At 36.4% G+C, this 15,643-nt stretch overlaps 1 protein-coding gene across 6 annotated transcripts in view; it reads left to right on the plus strand.

The window, feature by feature from the left end:
- CNOT2 (CCR4-NOT transcription complex subunit 2) overlaps nt 1-15,643 on the plus strand; it is a 107,782-nt gene that overhangs the window by 45,315 nt on the left and 46,824 nt on the right. The window contains exons 3-4 of one of the 6 annotated variants that reach the window (XM_077953074.1): nt 6,697-6,754; nt 8,393-8,544. Coding sequence is in view for 1 of the 4 variants with exons in the window: in XM_015152183.3 (XP_015007669.1) it covers nt 6,734-6,754 (21 nt within the window). In the remaining 3 variants the exon portion in view is untranslated. 6 annotated transcript variants of the gene reach the window in all.

A 15,643-nucleotide genomic window follows, 5' to 3' on the forward strand; every position in this document is an offset into this window, starting at 1 on the left:
TGGTAAGGCTAGTGATTGGAGCAGCATAGCTCTGTGACCTCCTGAGAATGACCCACCAGTGTGTCCTTCTAGGATTCCACTGAGGAGAGGAATTAAAATTGTGCAGGAAGGGGACAACAGAGACATTGGAAAGAGAAGGTCCAGACAAAAATGGGAGAGGGGAACAGAACCAGGAAATCTCAGTAAATAAGCGATCGTGTTTTCAAACACTATGTGAAAATAACAGAGGAGAGAACTTTATGAAGTTAGAGAAGTTTATCTGAACAAAGCAGTATTCTAAAAATTCAGGAAGATTCAATTCCTAAGAGGTCTTCTAGAAATATGTTTGGGAGTGTTTATACCAATTTTGAACCTCCTCAGTACTCATATTCATCTGACATTTGATAATTTCAGAATTAAAATTTTTTCCATCTGTTGAGGTTGTGTTTGATATATTGAGATACTCTTCTTCATAGTCTTTTAAAAAAGATTTTTTGTTTTGTCTTCCATATTTAGTCTACCTGAAATTGATTTTTGTACATGGTGATAGGAGTACAGTTTCCTTTCCTCTGCACCTAAATTATCATATTAGCATTGTGTACCAATTTGTTCTACCCTCCTTAACTATTCAGCAGTGCTAGCTCTGTTGTAAATCAAGTTTCTCTTTATATGCATGTATTTCTTATGTTTCTGTTACCTTGATGTGTTTGTCTGTGCCTGTACCAATATCATGTTTTCTTAAATACTAAAGCTTTGTGTTAAATCTTCGTGTCTGTCTACCCTTTTCTTCATAAGAGTCTTGACTTGGTCTTTTACTCTATGACAAATTTAAAATATTCATGAAAATGCTCCCCTCCAACAACAAAAAGAAGTATTGAGTTTGTAAGTGGAATTGCATTGACTTTAGTTTTCTTTGCGGAAGAATCGATAAGTATATGATATTCTTCCTAACCCGGAATTTATATATTGAGTTCTTTCGTATTTTCTCTCAAAGTTTTATATTTTTTTCATAAGGGACTTAGAAATCTTTAGTCTGATTTATGACTACTTATGTTGCTTTTCTTGGTTGTAAATTTAAAAAATATTTTTAGTTATAGGTGTTATTGAAATATAGTTGATTTTTAAAATTGATTTTTGTATCAATGTGGCTAAACATTTTAATTTTTATAATTTATGTGTAGGCTTTGGGGGGGTTCATGTAATTAAACACATCATTAGGAAATGACAGTTTTGAAATTGTCACCGGTTTTGAAGTTGTCATCATTAAATAATGTTTGATACAGGATTTTTTTAATAGATATACTTTGTCAGGGTAAAGAAATTGTTCATGATGCTACCTTATATATTTTTTCCTCTGTAGCATCTTTTTTCTTCTTAAGGTTGTTTACTATGTGCCTTTTCCCCTTATTTGGTCAGACTTGCTAGTGATTTGTCAGTTTTACTAGGAGTCAAATTTTAGCCTTTTTTATTTCTAAAATTTAGTTTTGTTTTTTATTCATCAGTGTTCTTTAATGTTTTCCTTTCACTTCTTAGAGTTTGTTATACTGTTCTTTAATCTTATGTTTTTAATTTTCCGGGTAATTAACTTACCAGGTTCATCTAGTTATCTTTTTGTTGCTGGTTTCTCATGTAATTTCATTTTGGTTCAAGAACGTGGTCTGTATGATACAATTATTTGTTTACGTGTTTGAACAAAATGTATATTAACCAAATTGGCAGGTGTATTGCTTTGCTTCTCTCCATTAGATCAACTTTGTTAATCTTATTATGTATATCTTACGTATCCATATAATAATTTATCCCTTTGTTTAGATCTGGATTCCAATATATCTTATTTCTTTAATTATTTTATACATTTTTGTGTTTAGCGTGTGATAAATCCAACAATTGGAAGTTGTCACAGATTGTGCTAATGTTTTTGTTTCTGCTGGTTCTCATTGTGCTTTGTTTCCTTGTGTGTGTATTAAGCTATCATTTCATGTTTCTTAGAACTCTGGGAATTCTTTGAGGACTAGGTAGAAGGGGACATTTCTCCCAAGGGGATTTTCACTTGTTTTTGCTAAGCCCCTAAGGCACTACCAATGCAGAACCAATTCCAAATAAAATATTAGCTTGAGGTTGCAGTCCACATAGGTAATGTGAATTCATGCTTGCTTGTGGCTATAAATTTTCAGAGCATTCCGTCACCACTTTTTGCTTGCCATAAATACCAGGAACAAAGATTTTTGCTGTATTCTTTACTAAGGGGTTATTACAATTACGGTGTAGCTCTTTTTTTTTTTTTTTTTTTTTTTTTTTTTTTTTTTTTTGAGGTAGAGTTTCACTCGTCGCCCAGGCTGGAGTGCAATGGTGCAATCTTGGCTCACTGCAACCTCTGCATCCCTGGTTCAAGTGATTCTCCTGCCTCAGCCTCCCGAGTAGCTGGGATTACAGGCGCCTGCCACCACATCCGGCTAATTTTTTTTGTATTTTTAGTATAGATGGGGTTTCACCACATTGGCCAGGCTAGTCTCGAACTCCTGACCTCAGGTGATCCATCCACCTCGGCCTGGGATTACAGTGCTGGGATTACAGGCATGGGCCACTGCTCCCAGCCATGGTGTAACATTTTAAGGTACCTGATTTATAAAAAGATTTTTTAAATAGCTTCTCCTTTAGGGGGATATAAGCTTGTGGCTTCTCTGGAATTCTAGCTTTTACTCTTGTTTCAGGGTGCTGAATTTCCCTTCCTCCCTTCCAGGTTCAGCTGTACACTTAAAAATGTAACCTCTGTTAGTGTTTATTTTGTTCATTACTATATCCTCGCCTGAGAATAGTGTCTGGCATGTAGTAAGTATTGTTGATTGGATAAAGTTAATATTTTATGGAGCAATTTTAGTTGTTATTTAGTGGAGCGTTCTGGGTTCTTAGTAGTACTACCAAAAAACATCTATTTTAATTATTCTTTAGATCTCAGCTGAAATCTCACTTTCTAAGGGAAACATTTTCTGCTTAGACTTCTGTTATATTTTCTCGTGGTTCATGGTAATTTTAGGGGTGGTTTCATAATTTTGAAGTATTTTTTCTTATTAAAAATTTTTTTATAGAGACAAGGTCTCACTATATCTTAAATTTTTTATAGAGACAAGGTCTCACTATGTCAGACTTGTCTTAAATTCCTGGTGTCAAGTGATCCTCCCACCTTAGCCTCTCAAGATGCTGGGATTACAGGTGTGAGCCACTGCACCCCTATTTCATTTTTAAAAACTGTATTTTGGTGGAGAAGATGAATGAAAACCATTCCTGATAAAGAGAATAAGCTTTTGTGTCAATATTCAGACAAGGCTTGGAAACTTTCTCTTGTATAAAATACTATATAGTGTGCAATATACACAAATTTCGGACCATTTCTCAGCACCTAAGGTCATTTAGAAAGAAATATACAACAGTACAGGTCAGTAAATGAATTCCAGTTCTTACGTAGAATTGTCACAGTCCTGAGTCAATTTAACTTAAAAGTTGAACTGTTTGCCCTGAATTTCCTGATTCCCTTAAGAATCCAGGAGGCTCATAGATACAGTGGTCATTCATTTTCTCAGCTGTGAGGTAAAAATTTTACTAATTAGCGTTTCTTTAAAAAATCTGTGTTGTATAGCATAAAATAGTACATTATCTCTGTATTATTTTATCTGGATCAGTAAATTAAAGACAGTATAACAAATGTGCTAATTTTTATATGATTTTTGAAGATGTTTTCAAGGATTTTTGAAAATTTGAAGAAAACATCTTCAATTTTTGAAGGTGTTTTCAAGGAAAAAGGAAACACCCTTATTAGGGCCAAAAATGCTAAGAGCACATGAAATTTTACACCTATTCTTTTCTACCAAGGCACTTTTCTAAAGGCACTGTGATAAAGCTAAAACAAATGTGCTTGGTGGAGTGAAGAGCCTTTAGTTTGAGCCACTAGTCTTCACCTTCTACCTGAATCACTTGGGTCCATTTATGTAAAGTCTTTGACACTGTGGGCATAGTTAACAGTGAAATCTTTAAAAGATTTGGTTTGCTTTGTTAAAGCATTTCTGTTAAATAGAGAAGGAAAGTAGAAAATTACCATTAGAACACCACGGTAGGCCTGGCACGGTGGCTCATGCCTGTAATTCCAGCACTTTGGGAGGCTGAGGCGGGCAGATCACAATGTCGGGAGATTGAGACTAGCCTGGCTAACATGGTGAAACCCCATCTCTACTAAAAATACAAAAAATTAGCTGGGCGTGGTGGCGGGCACCTGTAGTCCCAGCTACTCAGGAGGTTGAGGCAGGAGAATGGTGTGAACCCGGGAGGCAGAGTTTGCAGTGAGCCGAGATCGTGCCACTGCACTCCAGCCTGGGCGACAAGCAAGACTCTGTCTCAAACAAACAAACAAACAAACCACGGAATAGTTACTGCAAGCAATATTCATGGATGAATGCTATAATGAGTGGACAGAAATGTAAGGACAGACAGGTATTTGCATCTTCTCACAGTACTTCTCCAAAACATTTCTTATTTAAAAAGAGAAAACTAGTAGTTTACAGTGGAGAAAACTTCCAGATATACCACGTTAACCATGATCAAGGTTAACTTCACCTGTAATAAGACATATTAACATCATATGCACTCATATATTGGAATACATGCATCACATATGATACACTTGAGAAGACTACATCACCTCTGTGGTGATGTGGCTTTCAGAATGCACAGCTTCAATCTAATTATGAGAAAATATCTGACAAACCCAAATTGTAGGACATTCTGCAGTGTGTGTGATATAACATCAATATTGGGAAAGATGAGAGGAAAGACTGGAATAAGTCTCGGATTGGAGAAGACTAAGGAAATGTAAAACTAAATGTAAGGAGTTGGGGGACAAAGTATTGTAATTTTAAATAGACAAGGAATCCCTTACTGAGATGACTTCATAGCTGAAGTAGGTGAATAGGAAGCCATCTGGATTTCTAGAAAAAGAGCATTCCTGGAGGATAACAAATACAAGGGCTTAGAGACAGGAGTATGTCTGATGTGTTTGAGGAATAGCAAGGAGGCCAGTATGGCAGGAGCACATGAAGAGACGGGGAGAATGCTAACAGAGGAGACTAGAGATAACAGAGTAAGGTCATGTGAAGGCCTTGGAGGCCTTGGTATTGGTGCAGGAGTCTATTGTAAATGTGTTTCACCTCTGTTCCCTTTGATTTCTGACGTTCTTTTATTCTGAGCATGAAGGGGATAAAGTATATGAGTATAAAATGTAATACCTAACATCTAGCACTGGGTGTAGTAGATGCTCACTCAATGATTATTGAATTAGTGTACATGGCGAGATGTTTAGAAACATTTTAAAGATCATGTCTTCCCTTGCTAAAGGAATACTTTTCATTTTTAATTACTTCCTATAACATAAATTAGGATTCTGATACCTCTTTATATTTTTAAAATGTAAAGGTTTTAAAATAATTCGTCACCTTCAGTAATATTTATGCTATTGAATAGATGTCTTAAATAAGCTTCTATTTTTATTCGTTTTAGAGTCTATTTTTCTCTAATAACTCACTTTTTATATTTTCAAAGATTCAACATTTTTGTAAAAGTGAATCAATTTCGTATCTTTTTCTTTTCCTTTTTTTTTTTCGAGATGGAGTTTTGCTCTTATTACCCAGGCTGGAGTGCAATGGTGCGATCTTAACTCACTACACCCTCTGCCTCCTGGGTTCAAGCGATTCTCCTGCCTCAGCCTCCTGAGTAGTTGGGGTTACAGGCATGCGCCACCATGCCTGGCTAATTTTGTATTTTTAGTAGAGACAGGGTTTCTCCTTGTTGGTCATGCTGTTCTCGAACTCCCAACCTCAGGTGATCTGCCCACCTCAGCCTCCCAAAGTGCTGGGGTTATAGGCATGAGCCACTGTGTCTGGCCTGGATTTCATATCTTATTTAAATCCTATATTCAGATTGTTTTGTTTTAAAATCTTAAAATTTTTCTCTTTGTTATCTCGTTTGGTTAAAGTGCCAAGTTTTTTTTTTTTTTTAATTGGAGGGGTCCTTATTTGTTTTTATCAGCATGGAACAGTTAAGAAATTCACTTTTTCCCAAGGAATGTACTTATATCAGAGTTATGTGTAGTTTTTACAAGTTCACTGGCCCACCTTTAGGAATTTTAATTACATCCATATAGTGCAACTTTAATTCTGCTTGTTGATAGTGTTAATGTGTATGAGAGCCTTAGATTTAATGTTGAGTACTCGAGAGAGCAAGAGAGTGTACAAGGAGTGGATAGGCACAAAGTATTTGAACACACTGTCTTACATGTTTTCATGATGGCCAGGTAAGCTCTGTCTTTGCATTTTCTGGAAAAGTGTGTAAGGTTATAATGAGCACTGGTTTTTGTTTTGTTTTTTTTTTTTGTAAACTTAGTACTTTGAATTAGTTTAAAAGATGAACCTGGGTTTCAGGAATAGTAAAGAGGTGAACAGGGAGTCATAATGTTGAAACTGGACATTCAGAACTTTCTAGCATGATTTCCTTATTTTTCAAAGAGCGGAAGAATCCCGTCGTTTATCATGTTCTGGTTGGACTCCTTTCTTACTGTTTGCTGGAGTTGAACTTAAGAGCTATGGTGTCAACCCTCCTGTAATATCTCAGGGGAGCTCCTAGTGTGGGGCTGGTACCATGGCTCACCCTCCAACCTTTCCTTCTTCACTTCAGCCTCCAGCTCTGAGCTTTCCAATCCCCAGAGTAGCAAATGTTGAAAGAAGTTGCACAGGTAAGTAGGTGGGGAAAGCGGGGGGAAAAATGGTACTGTCATCAGTATTTTGAGGGTGGATGTTGGGCCATTTTATCAATGAGTCATTTTGTTAGTTTAGAAATACAAAGTTTGTTATAAATTATTTTTCTCATAAAACTCATAAATTGTTTAAAAAAATAGTGTAGAAAAAATAATTTTAATTCTTGTTAGATGTGAAATAGGAAAAAACCTTAATAAACTATTAATATTATAATGCAAAGGAAGGTTCTTAAATTTTTTTAAACTTTTTATTCTCCACAGTTTATATAACAGGTCCAGAAAACCCATGTTCAAAAAAGAAGCTAAAAAAAAAGTTGGGCAAGGCATAAGTCCATAGGCTATAATTTTGCCATATGTAACTTGGTCTCAGAAGGAGGCAAGTTTTGGTTTTCTTCCACTAGCTTTAGATGTGCTATTTTTTCCCAAGGTATTAGGCAGGTAGCTATGTTTTTAATCTTTACAAAAATACAAACTTCAAACATCATCTTCCTTGAAGTCTTGACAGGAGGACTGGAACATTTCTACCAATCTCTAGGTTTGAAGTTAACAAAAATAAGTATAGATACCTGGTACATAATTCAGCAAATATTTGTTGAACGAATGAATAAACTCATCACATCCTGTGTCCTCTGTGTGCATGCGTGTGTGTGTGTGTGTGTGTGTGTCTGTGTGTCTGTGTGTGTCTGTGTGTGTGTGTGAGAGAGAGAGGGAGAGGTCAACACTCCTGGCATTTTCTCCTTCTCTGCCTTGCACTGGAAATCATGATCTAAACATTACAGATTTAATTTTGTAGGGATGTAGCTCTGGGTCTTCACTACCATACTTTTGAGCTGCTTCTCAGAAAGCTTTCAAAACTTGTTTCTTTTGTTCTCCTACATCTATTCCATATAATTCATGTTCATGTGATTTATAGATTTTTGCACATACAAGACATTCACATTAAACCCAAGAAAAACGGACTCTTAAGATGGCCTATGGTTGCTAAATTTCTTGAGAGAAAGTATGTGAGGGTTAAAAGAGATTGGGGTACTAGTGTATTTGGTATTTCAGATCTCAAAACAAGTCTTCAAAATACTTCTCAGCAATTTATCTCCCTTTTTTTCTTGAGTTTTTTTAGATAACTGGGAGCTCTATACAAACACATCTCCCTCAGCAAAGTACATCCCGTTTTTTTCTCAATATATAGTCATATTCCCCTCCTTCCTCCCTCTTTATCAGACCCATCTTTGCCTACCCTCTTTTAAGGATTTAAAATATTCTCATTAGAATATTTTCCTTCTTTATGCATAGAGGATTTGTTTTGTATTCTAAATGTAGAAATTTTCTACTGCTATATGTCATTCCATTTGTATTTTATAGTTTTACATCCTAATATTTAAAGATAAAGTACTACTTTAATTTCAGGCTCTATTGTGTGAGTTCTCAACTCTTCTTTTTTTCTTTTTTTTGAGATGGAGTCTTGCTCTGTCACCCAGGCTGGAGTGCAGTGGCGCGATCTCCGCTCACTGCAAGCTCCGCCGCCTCCTGGATTAACGCCATTCTCCTGCCTCAGCCTCCCTAGAAGCTGGGACTACAGGTGCCTGCCACCACGCCCGGCTAATTTTTTTGTATTTTCAGTAGAGACGGGGTTTCCCTGTGTTCGCCAGGATGGTCTCGATCTCCTGACCTCGTGATCCGCCCGCCTCGGCCTCCCAAAGTGCTGGGATTACAGGCGTGAGCCACCGTGCCGGCTGAGTTCTCAACTTTTAACTTCTTATTGCTCATAAGAGGTACCAATTATATTTAGTTTTTTAGTTTGGTATATGTGTACTTTTTTCCTGTGGATTAGCACTTTTTGAATAATTAGAATTTTGGTTTTAGGATGATGCACTTAGCTTTTAAAGCTTATGTATTGATTGTTGAAGTGTGAATCTATATAAAGCATATTGGTGCAGCACATTTTAAGATTCTAGAAAACCACAAAGTAGATTATTCATGTTGAAACATACAGAACTTATTCTCTCTAGATCAGAGTCAAACTTGTGGAGGCATTTGTAGCATTTTGGTAACACTCCCTAGAGAATTTGCAGACTTTGGGAGTGCATATTAAGGGATAACGTACATGGCTTTTCGGATTATTTTCTGAATAATCAGCTTCAGACACCAGATTCTAGTTTTCCGGGTTGGGAAAGAGCGATGTGTTTTTTCCACCCTCCCCTCTCCCCACCAACACACACACACACCCTCCCCATCTTTCAGATATAGGCCATCTTGTTTTATTGGATGAGCCCCCCAAAAATACACAGAAATAATGCTAAATATTTCTGTAAACCTTGGAAAGGACTCTGCCAGGATATTTATCTACTCTCCAAAATAATGATTGTGGAAATGTTTGTATAGGTCCATACTTTTCTACTAAAGCCTGTTTCCAACCAGTCATAGATTTTTGTGTGTGTTTCTACATGTTAACTATCTTTGGTATTCATTAAGGCCTTTATTGCTTCTTTATGGTCATTCTGCATTGGCTAAAAATATGAAATGAGTCGCTCTTATTTGTTTCCATGCTATTGATTTGATGATTTGTAATTCTAGACTTTAAAATTTATCTGAATCTTCGCTTTTCTTAGATCCATCCTAAGCAAATTCATGAACTTTTCATTATGCATATATCATATTAAAAATATGAAACCACAGTATTCTAGAACTAGGAGGACTTGAATTTGTTTCTCACGTGAAGAGAGAGTTTTGTTTTGTTTTGTTTTGGTAAAGATTTCCAGGTATTAATGTCTTTGTTCTTTAAGAAGCTAGAATTTATTTTGTGCAGTGTAGATGCCTTTCTGTCCTTTACTTAAGCACTCCCCTTTTTAAAATTCTTTTTCAAGAATTAAAATATAATTAGAATTATTTATAGTAGTTGTGAAGCAGGATAAGCAGTTTAAAATCCTATCGCGAAAAATACTACTAAAACAAAAATATCTTTCTTAACAAATATTTCCAGGTTGTAACAATATAATATTTGATATAGGAATATTCTACTTCCATAGAATTTGGGCAGTCTGTGAGATTTTTACCTATCATGTTTTCCCTCTAAAGGGCAATTATAAAAACACCAGATTGTCTTCAGGTATTAGGATTCCTCATGATTGGTTTCAGATGTTGATTGGCTACACCTTGATAAAAGGCAGCTGAGTGTTAATGGCAGTTGGCTGTGATTTTCTATTAAGTTTCTGCCTATTTTATAGACAAGAACTTGTGCATATTTGTATATTAAGTGTTTGTTGATACTGAATATGGAATTCAGAGAGAAAGAAAGAAGGCAAATTCTAAATTACTCAGATCTCCATTAGGAAAACAGTGCCTGAGAAAGGAACTTTTTCCCTGTTCTCAGGTACTGTATATCTTGCAGTTCGCACTCTTCATCTTGTATAATGCAAAACGAGTACAAACTCTGCAGCTGGGAGTGAAAATGTGGTACTCAGTATGAAGCGGTGAAGGAGACAATTGATTTTACCATGTGACACCTGTATCAACATGTTAGCAGTAAAACTCCTCCCTACATTAGAGAATCTACAATAAAAAGTTGCTACTAGGGAATTGTTTTTGTTTTAACACAAGTTCTAAATGTGTCCTCTATATGTAATGCTATAATGTCTACATTAGACCTTTTATAATGAAATTAAGAGTTTGGTTATAATTATCCTAATTCCTTGAAGGGTTAAATTGTGTTCACTATACTTAATAAGTACCTAAAAATGTTAGTTCTTTGGGAACATAGAAACCGGGTATATATAACTTTTAATAGTTATTTCTACTTATGTGAAGCCCTCCTTGGATTTTTATTTGAGATGTGGTCTCACCCTGTCACCCAGGCTGGAGTGCAGTGGCATCATCTTGGCTCACTGCAACCTCCACCTCCCAGGTTCAAGTGATTCTCCTGCCTCGGCCTCCAAGTAGCTGGGACTACAGGTGTGCACCACCACTCCCAGCTAATTTTTATATTTTTAGTAGAGATGGGGTTTCGCCATGTTGGCCAGGCTGGTCTTGAATTCCTGACCTCAGGTGATCCACCCACCTCAACCTCCCAAAGTGTTGGGATTACAGGCATGAGCCACTGCGCCCGACGGATAATAATTTGTAATTGGTATAATTTCTTTTAAGTGTAACTTCATTCTCAAATTAATGCAACTTTCTGTAAAATACATGTGATTAGTCTTGTAGAGACTGGCTTTTGTCTCACATGTCTATAGTCAGCCATAATCAGTCCATTCTTGTTCTCGTGCTAAAGTGATCTTTTTGACACACATAAATAATCGAATTGCGGTATACCCTACTTCCCATTGTTCACAGCATAAGGACCTCCCTCCTCCAACCAACTTTTTATTTGTTCCTTACCTTTTTTCCCTTTACAAATTCAAGAACAAAACACGCATTAAACTATTAATTGTATATTTGAGAGTCAGTGTACTATCATGGTTAAAAAGGGGGACTCTAGCAAATTGATCTGGGTTCAAAACCCATCTCCGCGTTTATCAGATATATAACCATAGGAAGTTAACCTAACTTCTCTGGTCCTTAGCTACAAAATAGGGATAGTTAATTTTTCTTACTTTATAGCATTATCTTGATAATTACATTAAAAAATAAAATTTAAAGCACTTAAAATATTGCCTGGTGCAATAATTTATTATTTTATAGTTACAGTTATGATAAAGTGTTTTCAGTGACTGTATAAAACAAGAGTCCTAACTTAGTGTGAAAGTTTCAAAGAATGGGAGAAAGGGCATTTTAAGTAGCCGTATCAGCATATGCAAAGACCATGACATGGAAACTACCTTGTGTTCTGAGTAACTGAAGGTATGGCAAGGGTTTGTGGTGTCAGGGGACTTAGGAGAGAAGTCAGAGGTTGCAAACATCTTATAAGCCTTATTGATTTGGGAGTGCTGTTGAAGAATATTTATCAGCAAGTTCATGAAGATAAGAAATTTTTACTTTAAAAAATCACTTTGATATGGGAGAGTAGAATTGAGGGGAAGAAGAATAGATTAATAAAGACCTGTTTGGAGGCTACTGGAGTGGCTTGTTCTAGTGTATTAGTCTGTTCTCACGCTGCTAATATAGACATACCCGAGACTGGGTAATTTATAAAGGAAAGAGTTTTAATTGACTCACATGACTGGGGAGGTCTCACAATCGTGGCAGAAGGCAAATGAGGAGCAGTCACGTCTTACATGGTGGCAGGCAAGAGTGAACGTGTGCAGGGGAACCCTCCTGTATAAAACCATCAGATCTTATGAGACTTATTCACTATCATGAGAACAGCACAGGAAAAACCCGCCTTCATGATTCAGTCACCTCCCACGGGGTTCCTCCCGAGACACGTGGGGATTATTACAGTTCAAGGTGATATTTGGGTTCGGACACAGAGCCAAACCATATCAGCTAGGAAATGACAGTAGAGATGAAAAGATACTGATGATATAAATAATTTCAATAAATAGGTAGGATTGGTTTGATCAACTTGAATTTTAATTGTTGAAGATCACAAAGGTTACAGACAGCATTTTTCAGAGTTAAAGTGACCTTTTTCAGAGATTATCATGAACAGTAACAACTGTGAATAGCGAAAATTAAGCTGAAACATAAGATTTGTGTTGGGTTCTAAGATAACTAGTGCTGCAAAGTCATGTTGAGGTGATGATCTCAGGGATTTTGAGCTGTATCCTCTATGTAGCTTCAGGCCTTGCCTCTTACTTCGTGGGTTCCCTAATTGCCATTCATCCTGCCTGTATCAGGGACCACTTTACTGTCTTCTCTAAAGTTCTTGGTTAGATTATCTGAAGTTTGTGTTTTTTTTGGTAAATTTCTATGATTATTCTGATTTACCACATTTGGCTTTGAAATACTGTATTTAAATGTTAGGAATGTCATGCCTTAGGAATTCATAGCTAGTCTAAACTAAATAATGGAGGAGGAATATACTGGGAAAATCCAGCCAACTTAAGTGCCTCCATTACATCTTCCAGTTTAATTCTTTCTCTGTTACTTTCTGAGGCCAGTTCTTTTTGGGGATTCGGTTTGGTACAGAGGATTAGCTTATTTATCTCTGTATTTTTTATTTTATTTTAAATGCGGAGTCTCGCAGTGTCAGCCAGGCTAGAGTACAGTGGCACAATGATCTTGGCTCACTGCAGCCTCCACCTCCACCTCCTGGATTCAAGCAATTATCCTACCTCAGCTTCCTGAGTAGCTGGGATTACAGGTGCACGCCACCATGCCTGGCTAATTTTTTTGTATTTTTAGTAGAGACAGGGTTTCACGATGTTGACCAGACTGGTCTTGAACTCCTGACCTCAAGTGAACCGCCTGCCTTGGCCTCCCAAAGTGCTGAGATTACAGGCACGAGCCACCATTCCTGACCTCTGTGTACTTTTTAGAATGTGCTGCTTAGTTCTTATGAAATCTAAGGAAAGATTAAATGTCTTGATTAAACGTTTTAGATCTGTGTTCAAAAAAAGTTTAAGGAACTTTGATTTTGCTACATGCATATATTCTTTCTTGGTAAAATCTCAATTTGTGCTGCTGCTTGTTCTTAGAAAGTCTGGTGTGAGTGTCAAGTAAAAAGGTGGTCACTTAACAAAGTAGATACAAGCACTTGACTTGTTTGCTTGAATAAAGCTGACAAATTGTACACACTAAAGATTCTAATGCTGTATATCTAATATATGATGAAGTCTGATTAAATTTTAAACTACAGCCGTATGTCACTTAACAATGGGAGTACATTCTGAGAAATGCGTCAGGCAATTTTGCGAATGTGGACCATACTTACACAAACCTGGGTGACATAACCTCTTGCTCCTAGGCTGTAAACCTGTACAGCATATTACTATACGCATTCTGTAGACAGTTGTAACACATTGGTATTTGTGTATCTAAACATACCTAAACACAGAAAGGACACAGTGAAATTAAGATAGAAAACATTTTTTAAAAAAGGTTACACCTATATAGGGCACTTATAAATGGAGCTTGCAGAACTGAAAGTTGTTCTGGGTAATTCAGTAAGTGGTGTGTGAATGTGAAGGCTTAGGACATTACAGTATACTACTGTGGACATTGGAAACACTGACACTTAAGCTACACTAAATTTATTTTAAAATTTTCATTCCTGGACAATGAATTAACCTTAGCTTACTGTAACTTTTTTATTTAATCTTTTGGACTCTTAACACTTGACTTAAACATGTACAACTGTACAAAAATATTTTCTTCCCTTATATTCATACTTAGCTTTTTTCTATTTGAATTTTTTTGTTTTTTTACTTTTTAAATGTTTTTGTTTTGTTAAAAACTGATATACACACTCTTAAATTTGCTTAGGTCTATTAAGACATCACTAGGCAATAGGAATTTTTCAGCTTGTTTATAATCTTGTGGAACCACTGTCATATATATGGTCCACCATTGACTGAAATGTCATGCAGCACATGACTGTCATTTATTAAAATTTTTGTTTACCAAATTAACTTTTTAGCATACGTTATAACCAGTAATTTCAATGTATTTTGATACAATATTGACATATCCTCTTTGAAATGTATAGAAATTGATTTCTATGTACGCTAACTTCTCTTCCAGGGAGAAGATGGGTGTAGTTTAACCCTTTCATATCATCCATCCATCCATTCATACTATTTCTGCCTCAGAGTATATCCTTTGTCCAACTACTATTCACCACCCTATTTTCCTGCTTTCGTTTCGTACCCTCTTTAGCCCATTCCTCATGGAGTAGCTAGGACCTTTAAAAAAAAAAAAATTAAGTTACTCTTAAGCTTCCCCTAAATCCTCTCTTGATTTCCCATCTGACAAAGAATAAAATCCAGAGTTTCTCAGGCTTGCAAGGTGCACTATATGTTCTAGCCACAACCAGCCTCTCTTAACATCAGTTCCTACCCTTCACCACCTAAGTTCATGCTGCTTGAGCCATACCAGTGAGGGGCTTACGGACCCTGTGAACTGACTGCTTTTCCTTCAAGCATTTGCCTGGTCAGTTACTTCTCTGCTTGTTTTCATCCCAGTCTTATGTTCCCTGATTATTTTAAAATACTTCTACCTTGTTCCATCATTCTATGTAGAATAAAGGACAGGCACTTTAAATAAATCTAGCTTTATGAATAATCTGTGTTGTCTTTTCCCTTGTGATTTTGCCATGGGTTAGAATTCTTTGTCTCATACCAGTACCCATCTCTGGATGGGGGCTTGCATTCGTCGGGGAGAAGTAAAACACCCTTACTTCTCCCTCCCTCCATCCGTCTCTCTCTCTGTCTCTCTCTTGTTTTGTTTTGTTTTTTAATTATTTGCCAAAGTCATGTAAAAATAATTAGTATTGTCACTGACGTGTAATTTCTGTGCCAAGGCACACAAAACGGAAATTAAGTTTAGCGTATTTTCTTTCTTCTCTCTCTCTCTCTCTAACACACACGCACGCACACATGTGCGCACACACAGTGACTCTTGAGAAAATCTGCTATTGATGGAAAAGGAACATTTCTTCATTTTCTTTCATCTGGAACATATGTTTAATTTTGCCTTCAAACCTTTTTGCAAGGTATTAAGCATAAAAGTTAATTCTATACAATTAACTTCAGTTTGAGAATTCTAGGAGTCTATAATGGTCTTGATGATAAGTGTTATACAAGCAGTGTCAAAAGAAGAGTTTATCAATTTGAGCTTATTTATGTGTGTAAAATTTGATGAGAGAGGCCTTGACATTCACCTGAAACTTTATTGAATTATGTACGTTTTATGCATTTTCCATGTTTATTCTTTCTTAGAATTAGAGCTCAGTAGTAAAAGTTCTGTAAAGATAATTAAATGGGCCGGGCGCGG

This window comes from Macaca mulatta, chromosome 11 (assembly GCF_049350105.2).
Source record: "Macaca mulatta isolate MMU2019108-1 chromosome 11, T2T-MMU8v2.0, whole genome shotgun sequence".
Lineage (NCBI taxonomy): Eukaryota > Metazoa > Chordata > Mammalia > Primates > Cercopithecidae > Macaca > Macaca mulatta.